Below are 19,773 nucleotides of genomic sequence, written 5' to 3'. Positions count from 1 at the left end.
ATTCAGGTGGGCCAAAGGAGAAATGGTTTAGAAACATGCAGTCAGTGCCACAGCTCTGCAACTCACTCCTCTTTCTACACAATAAATCAAAATGCTGGGTCTCCCCATGGAACCTACTTTTGGCTTTACTGGGGGCAGGAGAGCTGCACAACATGCGATCCAGATCTTCTTTCAGTTTCCGATTCTCTTCTTGCAACTCTCTGATGCTCCTGGAAAACTGCAAGATCGTGGTGTTGAGCACCTTCTGCTCTGAGCTCTCAGGAGAGCTGCAAAGAATTTGGGAAGACTCAGTTAAGAACCATAATTGAAAACAGAGTGGAAGATGCACCCAAAGCATGGATGAGCAGCATGGGTAAATTTACCATGGAACAGAACTGAGAGCCAGAGTAATATAGAGGGCAGAGCGTTAGAATCAGAACAGAGAGCCCTGGATTCAAATCTCCACTTGTTTGAGTCAGTTGGATGCATCTACAGCAGGCATGGACTAACTTCAGTCCTCCCTCCAGGTGTTTTTGACTTCAACACTCACAATTCCTAACAGCCTAACAGCTGTTAGGAATTGTGGGAGTTGAAGTCCAAAACACCTGAAGGGCCGAAGTCTGCCCATGCCCACTCTGCAAGTAATATTACAAGGATGATAGGGAATAACACATGGAAATAGCACTGGGACTATGGCGCAGCTGGCTGGGAGTCAGCTGCATTAAAATCACTACTGACCGAAAGGTCATGAGTTCAAAGCCAGCCTGGGTTGGAGTGAGCTTCCAACCAATTTGTGTAGCTTGTTGTTGATCTTTGCAACCTGAAAGACAGTTGCATCTGTCAAGTAGGAAATTTAGGTACCGCTTATGCGGGGAGGCTAATTTAACTAAATTTACGACACCATAAAAATCTCCAGCAAGCATACAAAGAATGAGGAGGTACTTCATCAGTGTCACAAATGGACAGTGAAGCGACAGCTCCCCTGGTGGCCGGAATCCCCTCACGAAAAAGGTGGAATGTTAAATAGCCTCTGTGTCTGTCTATATATGTTGCGTGTCTATGGCATTGAATGTTTGCCATGTATATGTACTTTGTAATCCACCCTGAGTCCCCTGCGGAGGTGAGAATGGTGGAATATAAATACTGTAAATAAATAAATAAGTAGTACAGCCTTCAAATGGGAAAAACAAGCTAGGATCATCATCATCATCATCATCATCATCCTAATTTACTTTATTTATATCCCAACTTTTCTCTCCATGGGGACTCAATATATTCTATAATGGTGCAACGGGGGAAACCCTTGTGTTGGCAGGACTACTGACCAATAGTTCAGCAGTTCGAATCTGGGGACAGTGGGCTGAGCTCCCTCTGTCAGCTCCAGTTCCCCATGTGGGGACATGAGAGAAGCCTCCCACAAGGATGGTAAGACATCAAAGATCTGAGTGTCCCCTGGGCAACGTCCTTGCAGGAGGCCAATTCTCTCACACCAGAAGCAACTTGTAGTTTCTCAAGTCACCCCTGACATGAAAAAACAAAAAAACAAACTTCAATAACACCACCAAAGGGGTCACCAAAAACCATTAGAAAACATACACTTTTCTGTTGGTTATGGGGGTACTGTGTGAGAAGTTTGACCCAATTCTATCCTCAGTGGGGTTCAGAATACTCTTTGATTGTAGGTGAACTATAAATCCCAGCAACTACAACTCCCAAATGTCAAGGTCTATTTCCCCCAAACACCACCAGTGTTTCTATCTGGGCATATTGGGTATTTGGGCCAAGTTTGGTCCAGATCCATCATTGTTTGAGTCCACAGTGCTCTGCAGATGTAGGTGGACTACAACTCCAAAAATCAGGGTCAATGCCCACCAAACCCTTCCAGTATTTTCTGCTGGTTGTGAAAGTTCTGTTTTGCCAAATTTGGTTCAATTCTATCATTGGTGGGGTTCAGAATGCTCTTTGATTGTAGGTGAACTATAAATCCCAGCAACTTCAACTCCCAAATGATAAAATCAATCCCTCCCCCAACCCTGCCAGAATTCAAATTTGGGCGTATCAGGTATTTGTGAGTCCTCTTCAGGGTTAGAAGGGCGGCATATAAATGTCGTAAAACCTTTTTCTTCCGACAAGCTTTCGATGGGTGAATAACTCGGGACTATGTCTGCTCTTGTTTTATTGTGTTTTAAAGTTAATTGTATTGTTTTAATCTACTGCTGTAAACTGCTCCGAGCCAAATTGGGAGTAGCGGTATACAAGTCAAATAAAATAAAATAAATAAATAAATAAATAAATTTGGTCCAGTGAATATAAATACATCCTGCATATCAGATATTTACATGACGATTCATAACAATAGCAAAATTTCAGTTACGAAGTAGCAACGAAAATAGTCATTGGTGGAGCAGCATTTCTCAACATGGGGGTCGGGACTTCTGGGGGTGGGGTGGGGTGGGGGTCACAAGGAGGTCAGAGGGGTCGACAAAGACCATCAGAAAATACAGTATTTTCTGTTGGTCATGGGGGTTCTGTGTGGGACGTTGGGCCCAACTGTATCATTGGTGGGGTTTAGAATGCTCTTTGATTGTAGGTGAACTATAAATTCCAGCAACTACAACTCCCAAATGACAAAATCAATCCTCCCCTCCTCCCAGTGTCACCAGTATTCAAATTTGGGTGTATAGGGTATTTGTACCAAATTTGGTCCAGTGAATGAAAATGCATCCTGCATATCAGATATTGAAATTACGATCCATAACAGCAGCAAAATTATAGTTATGAAGTAACAATGAAAATAATGTTATGGTTGTGGATCACCACAACATGAGGAACTGTGTTAAGGGGTTGCGGCATTAGGAAGGTTGAGAAACACTGAGAAGTAAGAATCCTCTTCTATAAGTGTTTTTGTACTTAATTTTTGGTATTAGGATCACAACATCCACGTCCTAGCGCAAACCTCACCATTCATGAGCCTAGTTTTACTATTTCAATCCTTAGATACATGTTAACAGAACTAAACAAAATAATATCACCGTATCTTACTATACATTTTCTCAAAACTACCTTGAGCTCCACAATCCTCCAGACTTCCTCTGACTGCACAGACCTCTCTCTCTCTCTCTCTCCTTTTCTCTCTCTTTCTTCCTCCGCCAGAACTGCCTCCACTTTCTTCTTCCTCTGAATCTTTCGCCTGATGTCTATAGTAGCTGGTTAACTTTTTAGAGTTAAAGAGTCTTCTTCTAGGTAGAGGAAGTCCCACGAGAATTCATCACTCCCATTAGGATTTACCAAAAGGTCATACCAGAGAAATATGCCAACTCACCAAGAAAAGTTTTTTTTTTTAAAAAAAGAGAACAAAATAGTCTGTTTTGCTTTTGAAACTGAATTGATTTTTCCAATAATTCGATAACATTCCTGGTGTGTATTACTTACTTTGAACGTAGTTATTATACTCCAGCAACTGCCATTTTTAACCTTTCAATATGTTATTTTAAACCTTTTGTGCAGACCGTAAAAACAAAAAAGATTTTGCACTTTTTAGTAAACTTTACCCATGTCTTTAGGATAGAACCAAATTAGGAAATGACATTTATAACCCAGGAACAAAAATTGTGTTACATGGTGTAATCAGCCATTTCATATACCATATATACTCGAGTATAAGTTTTTCAGCCTTTTCTTTAAGCTGAAAATAGCCCTCCTCAAAGTAATTTATTATTGATATTTATTATTATTATTACATTTATTATTTTACTTTATTATTATTATTATTATTATTATTATATTTATGTATTATTGTTATTACTACATTTATTATATTTATTTATTATTGTTATTATTACATTTATTATTGTTATTTATTATTATTACATTTATTATTTTACTCTATTTATTATTTTACTGACACAAAAGCCCAGTATGTCACAACAAACGAGATCTATATGCTGGATTTTGTATCAAAAAATCACAAGTCGAACACTTTCACTTTATTATTATTATTACACATTATTATTATTATTATTATTATTATTATTATTATTGTTACATTTATTATTTTACATTCATTATTTTACTCTATTATTTTTATTTTTGTATTGTCGAAGGCTTTCATGGCCGAAATCACTGGGTTGTTGTAGGTTTTTTCAGGCTATATGGCCATGGTCTAGAGACATTCTCTCCTAACGTTTCGCTAGCATCTATGCCAAGCATCCTCAGAGGTAGTGAGGTTTTTATTTTTATTACATTTATTATTTTACTCTGTTATTACTGGAAGGATACGTATGCACATTAACATTGAAGAAGGTTAGAATGAGGGTTTAATTAGAGTTGGACAGTCTTATCTTAAATTACAGTTTTGTGTAAGTATGCAAAAAAAAAAAAAAAAACAACCTCCTGATGCCTCATTTCATGTAATTTTATTGGTATCTATTTTTATTTTGAGATTTACCACTAGCTGCTGCATTTCCCACCCTCGGCTTATACTCGAGTCAATACGTTTTCCCAGTATTTTGTGATAAAATTAGGTGCCTTGACTTATATTCAGTTCAGTTTATACTCAAATATATATATTTGGGGGGGGGGGGGGTTGGTCTTTTTTGTCGTGTCAGGAGTGACTTGAGAAACTGCAAGTCACTTCTGGTGTGAGAGAATTGGCTGTCTGCAAGGACGTTGCCCAGGGGACGCCCAGATGATTTGATATATATGGGTATATGTATGTATATATATGTGTGTGTGTGTGTATATATATGGATATTTGTATATGTATACATATACACACACACACATATATATACACACAAACACACATTCCAGTTGCTTCGCTGTCAATAGAACCTCTGAGGAGGCCATTAATAATAATAATAATAATAATAATAATAATAATAATAGTAATACTTTATTTATACCCCGCCACCATATTCCATAAGGACTCGGAGTGGCTCATAACTATAGATTATATATAGGTAAGTGGATTCTAAAGGGGGGAGCACAGAAATGTATTTTTTAAAAATTGAATTATGTGTCAGAATTTTGCTAAAGTACTTTAAATGTTATCAATTGGTTTACCACTTGACTTTGGCACAAAATATGCATTTCCCAGGAATGTGTCATTGGTCATAGTCCAAGGGAAACGAAGTGGCTGGAGTTCAGATCATCTAGCTGTAGTCTGAAGTACTTCAATTAGAGCTTATTTTCACTACCTTGAAAATACGATGCAGTAAGATCAATACAGCTTACGAGATCAGGGAGGGGGCGAACTTCTATGGAAGTTCACCATCATCGTCAAAGTAAATCCCATTGATTTGTGTAGAGCTATTTCTACACAAGTGGATGTTAAGTCTTAATTCCCCTTCCGCTCAATTGTTTACTAAGTTTTAAATTGGGCGCTACACTCTTTAACAAGCCACCATTTTAGTAAGTATACCTTCCACAGCACATGGAACTGAATGGGTGAAATGTCTTGGGAGGTAAAATATGCCAACTGCAGTGAAAATTTCAAATGGAAATACGATAGGCATGACATGGAATGTTGCAAAAAGATATAAAACTAGGAAAGAATCCACAAACAATGTCTAATTAGTGAGTTTTTCAAAAGCCTTTAACATCCACCGACTTCACAACAATTAGTGAAGTACAGAAATTAGACCGCAGACACTTATAAACACACATAGAGCCCCGAAGTAATAAACGTACTTTCGTCGCACAGCCTTTGATTTTGCCAGCAGGATCTGGAGTCGATGGCTCTGTAAGAGATAGGCTATATTAGCAGGGAAGCAGAAAGGAACAAATACAAAAAGAAACTATGATATAAATATACAAACGTTTACTGAAGGAATGGGAAAGGAACACAAGAGAAGGAAAAAAGAGTGTTCCAGGAGTGTGGCCCTGACACTGCTTTGTGGACACAATATTCCAGGTGTGGTCTAACCAAAGCAGAATAGAGGGGTAGCATTACTTCCCTAGATCTAGACACTATGCTCCTATTGATGCAGGCCAAAATCCCATTGGCTTTTTTTGCCGCCACATCACATTGTTGGCTCATGTTTAACTTGTTGTCCACGAGGATTCCGAGATCTTTTTCACACGTCCTGCTCTCGAGCCAGGCATCGTCCCCCATTCTATATCTTTGCATTTTGTTTTTCCTGCCTTTATAAGTAAATAATAAAGGGCAATCATCCATTGGGCTCCAAATACATATTTAACAACTGCCTGTGTGACAAATGAAGATGAGTGCCACTTCCCACTGGTGAAATTGGTTAGGTGTGCATGGATCACATGATATGAAGGGACAAAAGGTTGTAACATATTCCCTGCTGACAGATTGGAGAAAAGGGCAATTCCAGGACACTTTGCATATCCCAAATGCTATGTCCTGCCAATTTCTGGATAGATTTCTTTTAAGGGGGGAGAAAAAAGGGGAAGGGATGGGGAAACCGAGCCAATTCCCAACCCCAAGGTGGCATCATCATCCTAATGGGCAAAAAGGAAGGAAGGAGAGAGTGTGTGTTTACTATTCCTTTCCTTCTTGCATTTGTCACTGTTGAACTTCATTGTGTTAGTTTTGGCCCATCTCTCTAATCTGTCAAGATCGTTTTGAATCCTGCTCCTGTCCTCTGGAGCCTTGGCTATCCCTCCCAATTTGGTGTCGTCTAAAAACTTGATGATCCTGCCTTCTAGCCCTTCATCTAAGTCATTAATAGAGATGTTGAACAGGACCGGGCCCAGGACTGAACCCTGCTTGTGGCACTCCACTCGTCACTTCTTTCCAGGATGAAGAGGAAGCCTTGGGGAGAATCACCCTCTGGGTTCGTCCATTTAACCAATTATAGATCCAGCTCACCGTAGTTTTGCCTAGCCCACATTGGACTTCCTTGCCAGAAGGTCGTGGGAGACCTTGTCGAAGGCCTTTCTGAAATCCAGGTACGCTACATCCACGGCATTCCCAGCATCTACTGGAGGCTTTTAAAGAGAGGCTAGATGGCCATCTGTCGATCTGTCGGGGGGAGGGGGGGGGCTTTGAATGTGATTTTCCTGCTTCTTGGCAGAATGGGGTTTGATTGGATAGCCCACGAGGTCTCCTCCAACTCAACAATTCTATGATTCTATATAAAACCATTAATATGTTGAAATAATTAAAACATTGCTCAGCAAGACTTCTTCATGGCTTGGTCTTGAAAACTTTCTTCTTCAAAAGCCTGCTTGAATAGAAAGGCATTTGGGACTCCAACTTGCAGAAACCCCAGCCAGCTTGGCCAACTGTCCAAAAAATTTGGAGAAGCAAAGACTAAAGAACTACAAATCTGGGGGAATCTAAATGGTAACTTCTTGTATGAATTGCCCCCAATTTAAGGTCTTTGCAAGAGCGCTTTTTCTTGGCCTCACAACTTTCACAGATGAGTGTCTGATGTTTAAATTAAATAAATTAAAATAAAGGAATGCAATACGTGGCACGGTCATCTAAGTGGAAAAAAGCAAGACCTAAATATCCCTGGCCGAATTTTTATTATTATTATTATTATTATTATTATTATTATTATTATTGTCACAGCAAATGAGACCTATATGCTGAATTTCATATTATTATTATTACTATTACTATTATTATTTGTTCAAACGTGTATTGTCAACAATCCCAGCTTTTAACAAAGACATACCTCCTCGTAGTAATTCTTCAGCGCAATTTTCATTTCCTCCACATTTGTGGTCTTCACATCTGTTTGGAGTTTGCTTTTTTCAGCAGAAACAAAACAAAACAAAAAAGGAAGCTATTACTGGGCCAGACAAGGTCTTCTAATACTAAAGAACACTTTACCCCAGAACATCCCTCCCTCTCTGCCTTTGGGAGGCAGATTAAGATGCTGTTTTGTCAAAGGCTTTCATGGCCAGAATCACTGGGTTGCTAGGAATTTTCTAAGTTGTATGGCCATGTTCCAGAAGCATTCTCTCCTGCTATTTCACCCACATCTATAGCAGGCATCCTCAATGGTTGTGAGGTCTGTTGGAAACCAGGCAAGTGGGGTTTATATATCTGTGGAATGATGTCCAGGGTGGGAGAAAGAACTCTTGTCTGCTTGAGGCAAGTGTGAATGTAGCAACTGGCAATCTTGATTAGCATTGAATGGCCTTGCAGCTTCAAAGCCTGGCTGCTTCCTGCCTGAGGGAATCCTTTGTTAGGGGGTGTTAGCTGGCTATGATTGATTCTTGTCTGTAACTCCCCTGCTTGTTGAGTGTTGTTCTTTATTTACTGTCCTGATTCTGGTGTTTTTTTTTAAATACTGGTAGGCAGATTTTGTTCATTTTCATGCTTTCCTCCTTTCTGTTGAAATTGTCCACATGCTTATTGTGTATTTCAATGGCTTCTCTGTGTCATCTGACATGGTGGTTGTGAGAGTGGTCCAGCATTTCTGTGTTCTCACATAATATTCTGTGTTCAGGCTGGCTCATCAGGTGCTCTGCTATGGCTGACTTCTTTGGTGGAGAACATAGAAATGCTCACAGAACCCTCATGAGCAATTCAATATACTGGAGAAGTTTGGAGAAGATTGACACAGAGCCCAAACACAAATCAAGGAACATGAAAGATTAATTCAAATGGAGAAGTCAGCCATAGCAGAGCACCTGATGAACCAGCCTGGACACAGCATATTATTGGAGAACACAGAAATGCTGGATCACTCTCACAACCACCATGTCAGATTACACAGAGAAGCCACGGAAATCCACAACCACGAGGACAATTTCAACAGAAAGGAAAAGACCATGAAAATGAACAAAATCTGCCTACCAGTATGAAAAACTCTAAAATCAGGACAGTAAAGAAAGAGCAACGCTCAATACAATACAAAACTTTATTACGGTCACTGACCAGCACAAGCAACACTCAAAAACGGGGGAATTCCAGACAGGAAACCATCAGGGCCAGCTAACACCTCCCAGAAAAGAATCCCCAGGCAGCAACCAGCCAGAATTTGAAGCTGCAAGGCCATTCAATACTAATGAAGGTGGCCAATTGCAACATTCACGCTTGTCTCAAAGAGACAATAGTTATTTCTCCCTCCCTGGACATAATTCCACAGATATATAAACCCCACTTGCCTAATTTCCAACAGACTTCACAACCTCTGAGGATGCCTGACATAGATGTGGGCGAGACGTCAGGAAAAAATGCTTCGGGAACATAGCCACACAGCCCAGAAAGCTCACAGCAATCTAAGATGCTGTTATTTTGCCATCCTCCTGAGAATCTGCAATATTCTCACTCTCAAATTATACCACTTTAGATCACATACTGGTAGAAAGGCAGGCTATAAAATGAATGAAGGAAGGAATTAATGAATGAATAAATAATGGTTTGGCATTATCAACTCTGAATTTTTTATCTGCTTAGTGTCCTATTTTTTCAACAAGCAACCTTAAGGATGAAAAAGGAAGGTAGAAATACTTCAATAAATAAAGCACAACATACTGAATAGTTTTGTCTTTCTCCTTGCATTGCTGTTCCAGTTTGAGAATCTTTCGCTTCAATCCACTGATGACCTATCAAGAGGAAACAACACAGGATCTTTCTTTAAACATAAGTTTAAAATGAGCTTTTAAAAAAGATGGATGCTGCACTTTCTTTAATGTTAGGCTTTCAATCCCGGTGGAGCAGTGGGTTAAAGTCTTGAAGACCGACAGGTCGGAGATTCGAATCCGGGGAGAGCGTAGATGAGTTCCCTCTGTCAGCTCCAGCTCCCCATGAAAGAAGCCTCCCACAAGGTTGGTGAAACACCAAATCATCCCATCTGGGCGTCCCCTTGCAGACGGCCAATTCTCTCACACCAGGAGCAACTTGCAGTTGCTCCTGACACACACACACATACACACCCAAACATTTTTATAATTCAAGTGTGGTTTAGCACAGCAGGTTAACTACTAGCTGCAATAAATCTTGCTAACAGAAAAGTTGGCATTTCAAAGCCCAGGTCGGGTGTGAGCGTCCGACCTTCAGCTCAGCTCACTGCCCACGTAGCAGATTGAAAACAGCTGTGAGTAAATAAATAGGTGCTGCTTAAGAGAGGAGGTATTTTAATGGCACCATAAGGAATCACCAGAAAAATGTCGGTGATTCGATCAAAGGAGAAAGTCTGTGAACAGGGCTCTTTGGCATGGTAGATGGAATGATAGCACTCTCCGTGTGGCCGGAATTGAGCACAACCTCCAAGATGCCGAAAATGTACTGTGCATGTCCTGTCAGTGTATAAAGGCATTGAATGCTTGCCATATGTGTGCTGTGTGATCCACCCGAGTCCCCTTCAAGGTGAGAAGGGAGCAATATGAATATTGTAAGTAAGTAAGTAAGTAAATAGCTGTATTGTCGTAGGCTTTCATGGCCGGAATCACTGGGTTGTTGTAGGTTTTTTCGGGCTATATGGCCATGTTCTAGAGGCATTCTCTTGTGACGTTTCGCCTGCATCTATGGTAAGCATCCTCAGAGGTAGTGACTACCTCACTACCTCACTACCTCTGAGGATGCTTGCCATAGATGCAGGCAAAACGTCAGGAGAGAATGCCTCTAGAACATGGCCATATTGCCCAAAAAAAACCTACAACAACTCAAATAAATAGTTGTATTTTAACATTACAACTGCCGGCCTTTTAAAAATCTGTGCCTCTTTTTGGGTTCACTTTGAGAGATAGGTGGTATCTCAATTAAACAAGCAAGCATACAGATACTAAGACCAAAAGACAGCATGAAGCAAAGCAATTACCGAATTGGAATCAGTCCTCAGCTCTGGCCGTAGCCATGTGAAATCCGATCCCTTTAAAAACAAGACGGGACAAATCAATGTATCGGCATGCAAATAAATGAACACTCAAATAACAAGGCTTATCTTGATAACTAGTTCCCATCTGCAGTGGAAGACTTAGAAACACCCTGCTTTCGAGTTCTCCAAGAGAAGGGAGGAGCAGATGACTAGATCTAGATATTGCTGCTTAACTCTCCTTAGTACATGGCTTACTCTGGAAGGATCCAGGAGCTGCTCAATCTGCTTGTCCTTTCGGCTGGTTTCCTCCTCCAGTCGCCGGAGCTTTGTTTTCATCCGATCTGCTTCATTTTTCTGGGTTTGTATAGTCTGCAATGAGGAATAAGGAGGGAGCAAGAGAAATGTTTCTTGTTCTCCACAAGCAACCCCTTGTATCTTTCAAATGGAGAGGTGTCAAACTTGTCACCCTCCAGAACTTTGTGACTCCAACTCCCAGAAGCCCTGGCCAGCTTGTCCAATGGCCAGGTATTCTGGGAGCTGAAGTTCAAAACACCTGGAGGGCTACAAGTTTGGCACCACTGCAATATATTAAAAATCTGCAGTTTCTTATTTTGTTTTTTCTTTAATTTTAAGCCTCAAGTACATTACCAGATCCTGGGTGTCTATAATTAGAAATTGGAAAGTTAAGGAGGAAGACTTAAACAGCAGAGGAAGAAATGAACTATCTTTTGACTCTTCTTCATAATTATTCATCATTCCGTAGAATCATTAGCCTCGTATCCATGCAACACACAAAGATGGGAACAGAAACATTACACAAACCACACACAATGGCAAGGCACCAGGTGCAGGGCAAACAGGAAAGGGAAGGAGGACAAGCCTGGAACATGCTGCCATAGAGCAGCATTTCTCAACCTGGGGGTTGGGACTTCTAGGAGGGGGGGTCACGAGGAGGTCAGAGGGGTCGACAAAGACCATCAGAAAATACAGTATTTTCTGTTGGTCATGGGGATTCTATGTGGGACACAGCATATTATTTGAGAACACAGAAATGCTGGACCACTCTCACAACCACCATGTCAGACTACACAGAGAAGCCATTGAAATCCACAAGCATGTGGACAATTTCAACAGAAAGGAGGAAACCATGAAAATGAACAAAATCTGGCTACCAGTATTAAAAAACTCTAAAATTACTACAGCAAAACAGCAGAGAGGAAACAACCAGGCACATCTTAACACCTCTCAACAGAACATTTTCCCAGGCTCAGCCAGGCCTTCAAATGCTAATGAAGGTGGTCAGCTGAAACATTCACACCTAGCTTCAGCAGAGAGCTCTTTGCCCCACCCCAGTCATTCCACAGATATATAAACTCATTTTCCTATCTCCAACAGACCTCACTACCTCTGAGGATGCTTGCCATAGATGCAGGCGAAACGTCAGGAGAAATGCCTCTAGAACATGGCCCTATAGCCCGAAAAAACCTACAAGAACCTAGTGATTCCAGCCATGAAAGCCTTCGACAATACAAAAATCCCAACAACTACAACTCCCAAATGTCAAGGTCTATTCCCCCCAAACTCCACTAGTGTTCACATTTGGGCATATTGAGTATGTTACAGGATATGGATTTGTATATTAAGTTTTGACAAGGATCATCTCCTATGTGGGTGTGTGTTGAGGAAGAACACCTGGACACTGAAGCTATTAAGCGTGAGCCACTCCCTGATTAGTGTATATCAGGTGAAGTCTTTCTTGATGTATTCAGTGAGTGAGATGGTGTGAGAGAGAGAGGAGGTCTGATCAGATGATCAGAGACCGGATGGGACTACACTACAAGAATTGCTGACTATTTACCAAGAAAGAAGCAGATAATGCATGTATTTAATGCATTGACTTTGTAAGTTATTTTTTCTGCAATGGACAATGTATATTTCCAAGGCTGGTGTTTTTCTTTGTAAAACTGCATATTTGACTACTCAAGAGTAAAATTTATTTTTCCTTCTACTCTGTGTGATTCCACTTAAGGGCTGGAGCTGGGAAGACTGCTGGGTAGCTTCCGTATAGACTAATAAACCGCAACAGAGTACTCATGCCAAGTTTGGTCCAGATCCATCATTGTTTTGAGTCCACAGTGCTCTCTGGATGTAGGTGAACTACAGCTCCAGAACTCAAGGTCAATGCTCACCAAACCCTTCCAGTATTTTCTGCTGGTTGTGGGAGTTCTGTGTGCCAAGTTTGATTCAATTCTATCACTGGTGGAGTTCAGAACGCTCTTTGTTTGTAGGTGAACAATAAATCCCAGCAACTACATCTCCCAAATGACAAAATCAGTTTCTACCAGTTTGGGTGTATCAGGTATTTGTACCCAATTTAGTCCAGTGAATGAAAATACATCCTGCATATCAGATATTTACATTACAATTCATAACTGTAGCAAAATTACAATCGTGAAATAGCAACGAAAATAATGTTATGGTTGGGAGTCACTACCACATGAGGAACTGTATTAAGGGGTCATGGAATCAGGGAGGTTGAGAGCCACTGCTATAGAGTCAAGCAAATCACTTTTTGTTTCCTAAGCAAAGCTATTCCTGCATATTATCAATCATTGCTTTGCAAACAGGAATGCTGAGCTATGTTTTTCCCCCCCTTGATGACAACCGAGTCTTCAAAAAACCATTTTCTGAAAGGGTCACAGACATGCACAATATGTAAAGCCCATCTCTACCTTCTTTAATTCAATAATTTCATCATACATATCTTCCTTTTCTTTGTAGCCTGGAGTTCCAGGAATATAGCCTGAGGGGAAAAGAAAAGGAACTGTGAGCATTGTCTTCTCAGTCACAGTTTCCAGCCTCTTCCTGGATGAGACAGATGATAAAGCAGCCGATTTTTTTTTCGTGGCAGGAGCAACTTGAGAAACTGCAAGTCGCTTCTGGTGTGAGAGAATTGGCCGTCTGCAAGGACGTCACCCAGGGGATACCCAGATGTTTTTGATGTTTACCATCCTTGTGGGAGGTTTCTCTCATGTCCCACTTGAGGAGGTGGAGCTGATAGATGGAGCTCATCCACGCTCTCACTGGATTTGAACCTCCGACCTGTTGGTCTTCAGTTCTGCCGGCACAAGGGTTTAGCCCATTGCGCCACCGAGGGCTCCAAAGCAGCAGGTGATCTTGGACCCAAACTATATGGGGCTTCTTGGGCTTTGTTGGGCTCTGCTGCAAGAGGGACCCTGGGGCCTGAGTATTGCCATCCAGCTTTGCTGCCTGCTCTGCCCTGGGCTTACCCACGAGGAGACCTGCAGCCACACCCTCATTCCAGCAGTTGACCCAGCAGGGAGAGAACATGGCCCCCGCAACCTTGCCGGGTTGCAACTTTAATGGCCGCGCCACCCATTGCCCGGCTGCCAGAAACATGCGCCGTGTGCCTCCATAGCCATGCTGCCCATCATTTGGACATTGGAACACATGTGCAGGCGCTCATTTTCGGGGTTCCTCTCCTGTTGCTTCAGATCACTTTTTTTATCAGCCCACTTTGGTTGGGATTCAATGTTTACTTTTAAGCTCTTTTTTGTATTTATATTTGAATTATTGTATGTTTACTTTTAAGTTTTTTATTGTATTTCTATTTGAATTACTTCTAAGCTTGTTATTGTATTTCTATTCGAATTATCTCATGTTTATTATTGTATGTTTAAATTGATATGTTAATTGTTTAAATTCCTATGTTATGTTTATTATTATATGTGTAATGCGGCATTGGATGCCATGGATTGTAAGCCACCCTGAGTCCCCCACTGGGGTGAGAAGGGTGGGGTATAAATATAGTATAATAATGATAATGATAATAATAATAAGGTAGCAACCTGCACTTAAGGCAGGCATGTAAACAAAGGGCTGAAACATGGTTGGCCTAAAGCTGCTTATCACAAGATTTCTGGTGTACAGTCCAGCTTTGAACTATTATGCTAAAGCAGAGGTATCCCAGAGGTTCTGGAGTCAGGATTATTACATTTAGGGATGTTTGTCCCTCCTTTTTTCTGTAGGTTGCTTCATGACAAAACAGCAACTGCCAGAGGTTTCATGAAAACAATACTCTGATCCGCATCTCCCCTTTTTCGTTTCTCATTAGTGGGCATCCATTCCCCATTTGCTGAACTCACCACTGCTGGAGAAGCGAGTGTGGTTTGGCTTCTTCATGCCCAAGGCTTCCTTCAGATATTCTGGAGTGCTGCCAGGGTGAGCGGACAGCGCAGCACCCAGGGGAAGGTCTGGGTTTCTCTCGCCTGCCCTGCCACCTGTGAAAGGGAATATAAACTGATGATGAGGCACATCCACTGGGCCTGAAGCACTCCAGAGCCAGCGGGGAAAGGCAGTGGAGGCCAGTAAGTGAAATGTTGATGTGCTGGCACGACAGTGCCAGGAGATTTGAACCTCTTTTTCTTGCACTGCTAGTTTGTATGAATCTATTTAAGCCATGCTTTTTGCAATCAGATAGCTTCCCCAAGTTGCAGTCATAGGGCCAGCAACCTGGCAATCATCGTTAAAGTCTTTAGACCCGCCCTTTTCCCAGGGTTTTGGAGATAAAGGAGGACTTTTGTTCAGTCTCACCTTTTGGAGCCTAACAGCAGGACGTGTGGGTTTCTCTGTCCCACCTGCACAAAGGCTTCACTACTCGCAGCTCTGCTGGGGGAGTAAAGGAATAGTTCCACAGCTTTTGCTGGGGGGAATACAGCCAACCTTTGCTGGGGCAACAGGACAGTTCCTACAGCCTTCGTGGAGTAATCTAAAGGACACTGTTCAGCTTGGCAGATCTACAGAAATCTTGTCTGGTAAGGGACCACTCAGGCTAACCATAAAGTAGCTTGGAGCCGGGAGTAGGGGCCTCACGCCAACAAGGTAAAGAAAGATTGCCCAAGGAGGGGTCAGAAGATTTCCCTAAGGAAGAAAGGAACAGTTTACCACCAGTTGCCTGCCCCTTGTTGGCAGACTGAGAAAGCTACCAGTTTTCTAAGGTTATAAAGCATTTAATTCATTTGTTTGAAGATTTAAGCCCAAATAAAGAACTCTGATGAATTTATTTTGAGCCTCAATAGAACTTTGTGTTGGGAAATCTAAAGGGCCCTTCAGCTGAGGAACCTCGGCATCCCATTGGGCGTACAGAAGGCACGTCCTGTAAACAGACATTATTTCAGGCCCAGCGTGCGACACAACAGTTGACAATTAATGCCTGTCATGGTAATAGCGCTGTTGAAGAAGTAAAAAGTCACTGCAATAGGGCAAAGGATTCTCTCTACTCCAGCTTTCCATGTCAACTGATCACCATGCAGGGGAACACTTTGATTTCAAGCAGGGCCTTTTTTTGAAGCTCCAACAGCATACTACCATCACCAGGGCTGATGCAGTAGTAAGTATGGTCTTGTAACCAGGAGCAGGCCAGAGGAATTGCTACTTCTTGTTGGGATTCAACCCCACACTGCGCAAGTCTCAAAGCCTTTTTGAATCTGACTTCTGTCTTCTTACACTTTAGTATGGAGAGTATGTGCTGTGTGCTTTGAGATCTCTCTCTGCTTGTGTGCCAGGAGAGATGTATGATTGAGTTTTTCCCTCTCCTGAAACCTTAGAAAAGACGGGTGTTAAAGTAGCTCAGACACAATTCTTGATTAATCAAAAATGCAGTTATTTCTTATTATTGTAAATAAATCTTTTGTGATTTTTTAAGATTGGACTCTGCATGTTTGCCTCCTAAGCTCTGGATTCTTTGCAGCCACATCACATGGCACATCACGCTCTGCTAGCTATGAGCTGATGCTCAACTTTTTGTGTCCTGTTTGATTTTTGGATGCTCTGCTATATTTTAGGGTAGTTTTCCCAAACACTTATCTCCCCTCCCCACCACTCTGAAGCATTTTTTCTCTCCTGCTGATACAATATCCAAGAATGAATATATATATATATATATATATATATATATATATATACACACACACACACACACACACACACACACACATATATTGCTTCTGGCATTCAAGGCAGGATGCTTTTCAGTACATGGTGCTGGGGAGTAAAACTGGGAAAGTGCTACTGAGTTCATGTTACCCTGTTCATTGGTCTCCCAGACATATAATAATAATAATAACAATAATAACAACAACAATAATAATTTTGATTGTTACCCACCTCTCCTCACAGCTCAAGCAGTGTACAACTCAGCCAAAATACATAAACCACTCTACACAGTACAAAGATTAAAATGATTATGGCTCAAAGCTTGCTACTCTGGCCAGAGTGAAGACAGAGGGGAACAGAAGACATTTCCATCTTGTCTTTACTAATAATATAGTATATTGTATATGCATATAATATTAATAATATTATAATGTAATACAATGTAACACTAGTAATAATAATGTAATATAATTATATATTTATATTACATGTAATATTACTAATAATATTACAATATAATGGTATAGTGCAATATACTGATATTGTGCTATGCTAATATAATATACTAGCTGTCCCCTGCCACGCGTTGCTGTGGCCCACATGGGGGTTCTGTGTGGAAGATTTGGCCCAATTCTATCATTGCTGGGGTTCAGAATGCTCTGTGATTGTAGGGGAACTATAAATCCCAGCAACTACAACTCCCAAATGTCAAGATTCTGTTTTCCCCAAACTCCACCAGTGTTCACATTTGGGCATATTGAATATTTGTGTAGAGTTTGGTCCAGATCCATCATTGTTTGAGTCCACAGTGCTCTCTGGATGTAGGTGAACTACAACTCCAAAACCAAAGGACACTGCCCACCAAACCCTTCCAGTATTTTCTGATGGTCATGGGAGAACTGTGTGCCAAGTTTGGTTCAATTCCATTGTTGGTGGAGTTCAGAATGCTCTTTGATTGTAGGTGAACTATAAATCCCAGCATCTACAACTCCCAAATGATAAAATCAATTTTTTTGAGTGAAGGACATACATCTTGTGTCCAAATTTGGTGCCAATTGCCCCAGTGTTTTTGGGTTCTGTGAATAGCACAAACGAACATTACATTTTTATTTCTATAGATTGTATGAAAATATATCTTGTAAGCCTCTCTGAGTCCCCTTCGGGGTGAGAAGGGCGGCATATAAATGTCATAAACAAATAAATAAATAAATAAGCTTCTCATATTATCAGCCCATTGAGTGGAGGTACTTGGCACCTGTTCCCACATTTGTCAAGACAATATCAAGACAAGAGGAAACGTAGGGAAAGAGGAGCTGATTTCACATACGGGTACCTTGCTTGAGTGTTCCACGCCACAGCTGCCCGGATGACTTGGCCGAAGGGATTTCACTTTTCTTTCTCTCGGTGCCTTTAAAAGATCTCGAAAATTCAGCCCTTGCAGAGTGGAAACATGTTGTAGAGGTATACGGAGATTCTAAGGCAAGGGAAATAAAACAGGCAAAGAATCTCACTTCTCATTGAGGTTCGGTAGTTTCAGGAAATGAATACCATGCTGAAAGATTTAGATCATACTAACTTGGTGATCTGGGTGACATGCGAGCTGGTTTCTTCTTCAATTTCTGGAAAAAAAAGAGACTGTTTTGCATTTTTATTTTTCACACACACTACTTTTCTAAGCAGACAGCAAAAATTCCATTGTTATGGTTTTGTTTGTTTTTTTGTCGTTTAAGGAGCGAACTGAGAAACTGCAAGTCGCTTCTGGTATGAGAGAATTGGCCGTCTGCAAGGACGTTGCCCAGGGAACGCCCGGATGATTTGATTTTTTATCATCCTTGTGGGAGGCTTCTTTCATGTTATGGTTATGTAGTAAGTGACGCTGAGAATTGACCAAACACACTGGAAATCTGTAGAAACATCAGATAACTCAAAACCACCATAATTCCTGGTCCAACTCACCAGTTCCGTGTCTGACTCATAAGTACGTGCAGAAAGACTCTCCTCTTCCTGGGGAAGAAATATATAAATGTTATCGTAATTACTTCCCACTAGTCTTTCCTCCAAAATCGCGACTGAAGTTATTTTACAATTTAAAGAAAGCACACTACAAAAGGCGGGCATGAAAACGGAATCAAACTTGTGACAATAGTAAAACAATTTCAAAGATACACTTTAAAAAGACAAAAAAGCCAAGGCTATCACAACATTTCCATGGATTCTTTGCACATAAGACTGCCCTAGATCAGCACCAGATCTCTGGTACATCAGTATTTTCACTGTGAATGGCAAAAGCTCTTCCAATGAACCTCTTATGAGAGATTTGTGAATTTTGATGAGGGTAACTGTGGCCCTTCAGATGCTTTAAAACTACAACTCTCACTACTGGCTATATAGTACTTAGTACAGCCAATCAGGAGCCCCAGGTGACACAGTGGGTTAAACCGCTGAGCTGCTGAACTTGCTGATCAAAAGGTCGCAGGTTCGAATCTAGGAGCGGTGTGAGCTCCCGCTCTTAGCCCCAGCTTCTGCCAACCTAGCAGTTCGAAAATATGCAAATGTGAGTAGGTCAATAGGTACCACTCCAGTGGGAAAGTAATAGTGCTCCATGCAGTCAAGCCGGCCACATGACCTTGGAGGTGTCTATGGACAACGCCGGCTCTTCGGCCTAGAAATGGAGATGAGCACCAACTCCCAGAGTTGGACATGACTGGACTTCATGTCAGGGGAAACCTTTACCTTTACAGCCAATCATGGTTATCGTTCCCTTCTTTCAGAATTATGCATTACATAACATACTATTGAGATAACAGTTCTTTCCTTGTGTCATCCAGAAAGAATTTGATTTTAATTTCCTTGAAAAATAGTATAATGTTAGTTATTCTTTTAACTGCAAATAAGTCACTCTTAAAGGAACAGCCCCAGTGGTTCATTTCCGCTGTCCTTTTCACCCTGGTCCAGACTTGTGAGATCTAAATCTGCCTCTCAGTGAAAAGCACAGAAAGCAGGGTGAAGATACTTTTAAAAGCTGGATCGCAGGAAAGAAAGTGCACCAAGTGATAAGAGATCAGCCCCGTCTGATGATGCCTCGCTTGCAGCC

At 41.2% G+C, this 19,773-nt stretch overlaps 1 protein-coding gene across 1 annotated transcript in view; it reads right to left on the bottom strand.

Annotated features, from left to right (window-relative positions):
- Positions 1-19,773, bottom strand: part of LOC137095381 (IQ domain-containing protein E-like) — a 49,679-nt gene that overhangs the window by 24,032 nt on the left and 5,874 nt on the right. The window contains exons 2-12 of the mRNA XM_067461981.1: positions 18,636-18,683; positions 18,256-18,298; positions 18,013-18,153; positions 14,891-15,025; positions 13,457-13,527; positions 10,980-11,093; positions 10,728-10,778; positions 9,443-9,513; positions 7,632-7,704; positions 5,671-5,720; positions 118-266 (exon numbers count right to left, since the gene is read on the bottom strand). Of these exons, the coding sequence (XP_067318082.1) occupies positions 118-266; positions 5,671-5,720; positions 7,632-7,704; positions 9,443-9,513; positions 10,728-10,778; positions 10,980-11,093; positions 13,457-13,527; positions 14,891-15,025; positions 18,013-18,153; positions 18,256-18,298; positions 18,636-18,683 (946 nt within the window). The remainder of the gene's footprint in view (positions 1-117; positions 267-5,670; positions 5,721-7,631; positions 7,705-9,442; positions 9,514-10,727; positions 10,779-10,979; positions 11,094-13,456; positions 13,528-14,890; positions 15,026-18,012; positions 18,154-18,255; positions 18,299-18,635; positions 18,684-19,773) is intronic.

Source organism: Anolis sagrei, chromosome Y (assembly GCF_037176765.1).
Source record: "Anolis sagrei isolate rAnoSag1 chromosome Y, rAnoSag1.mat, whole genome shotgun sequence".
NCBI lineage: Eukaryota > Metazoa > Chordata > Lepidosauria > Squamata > Dactyloidae > Anolis > Anolis sagrei.
This window is presented reverse-complemented; position numbering and strand designations above follow the sequence as displayed.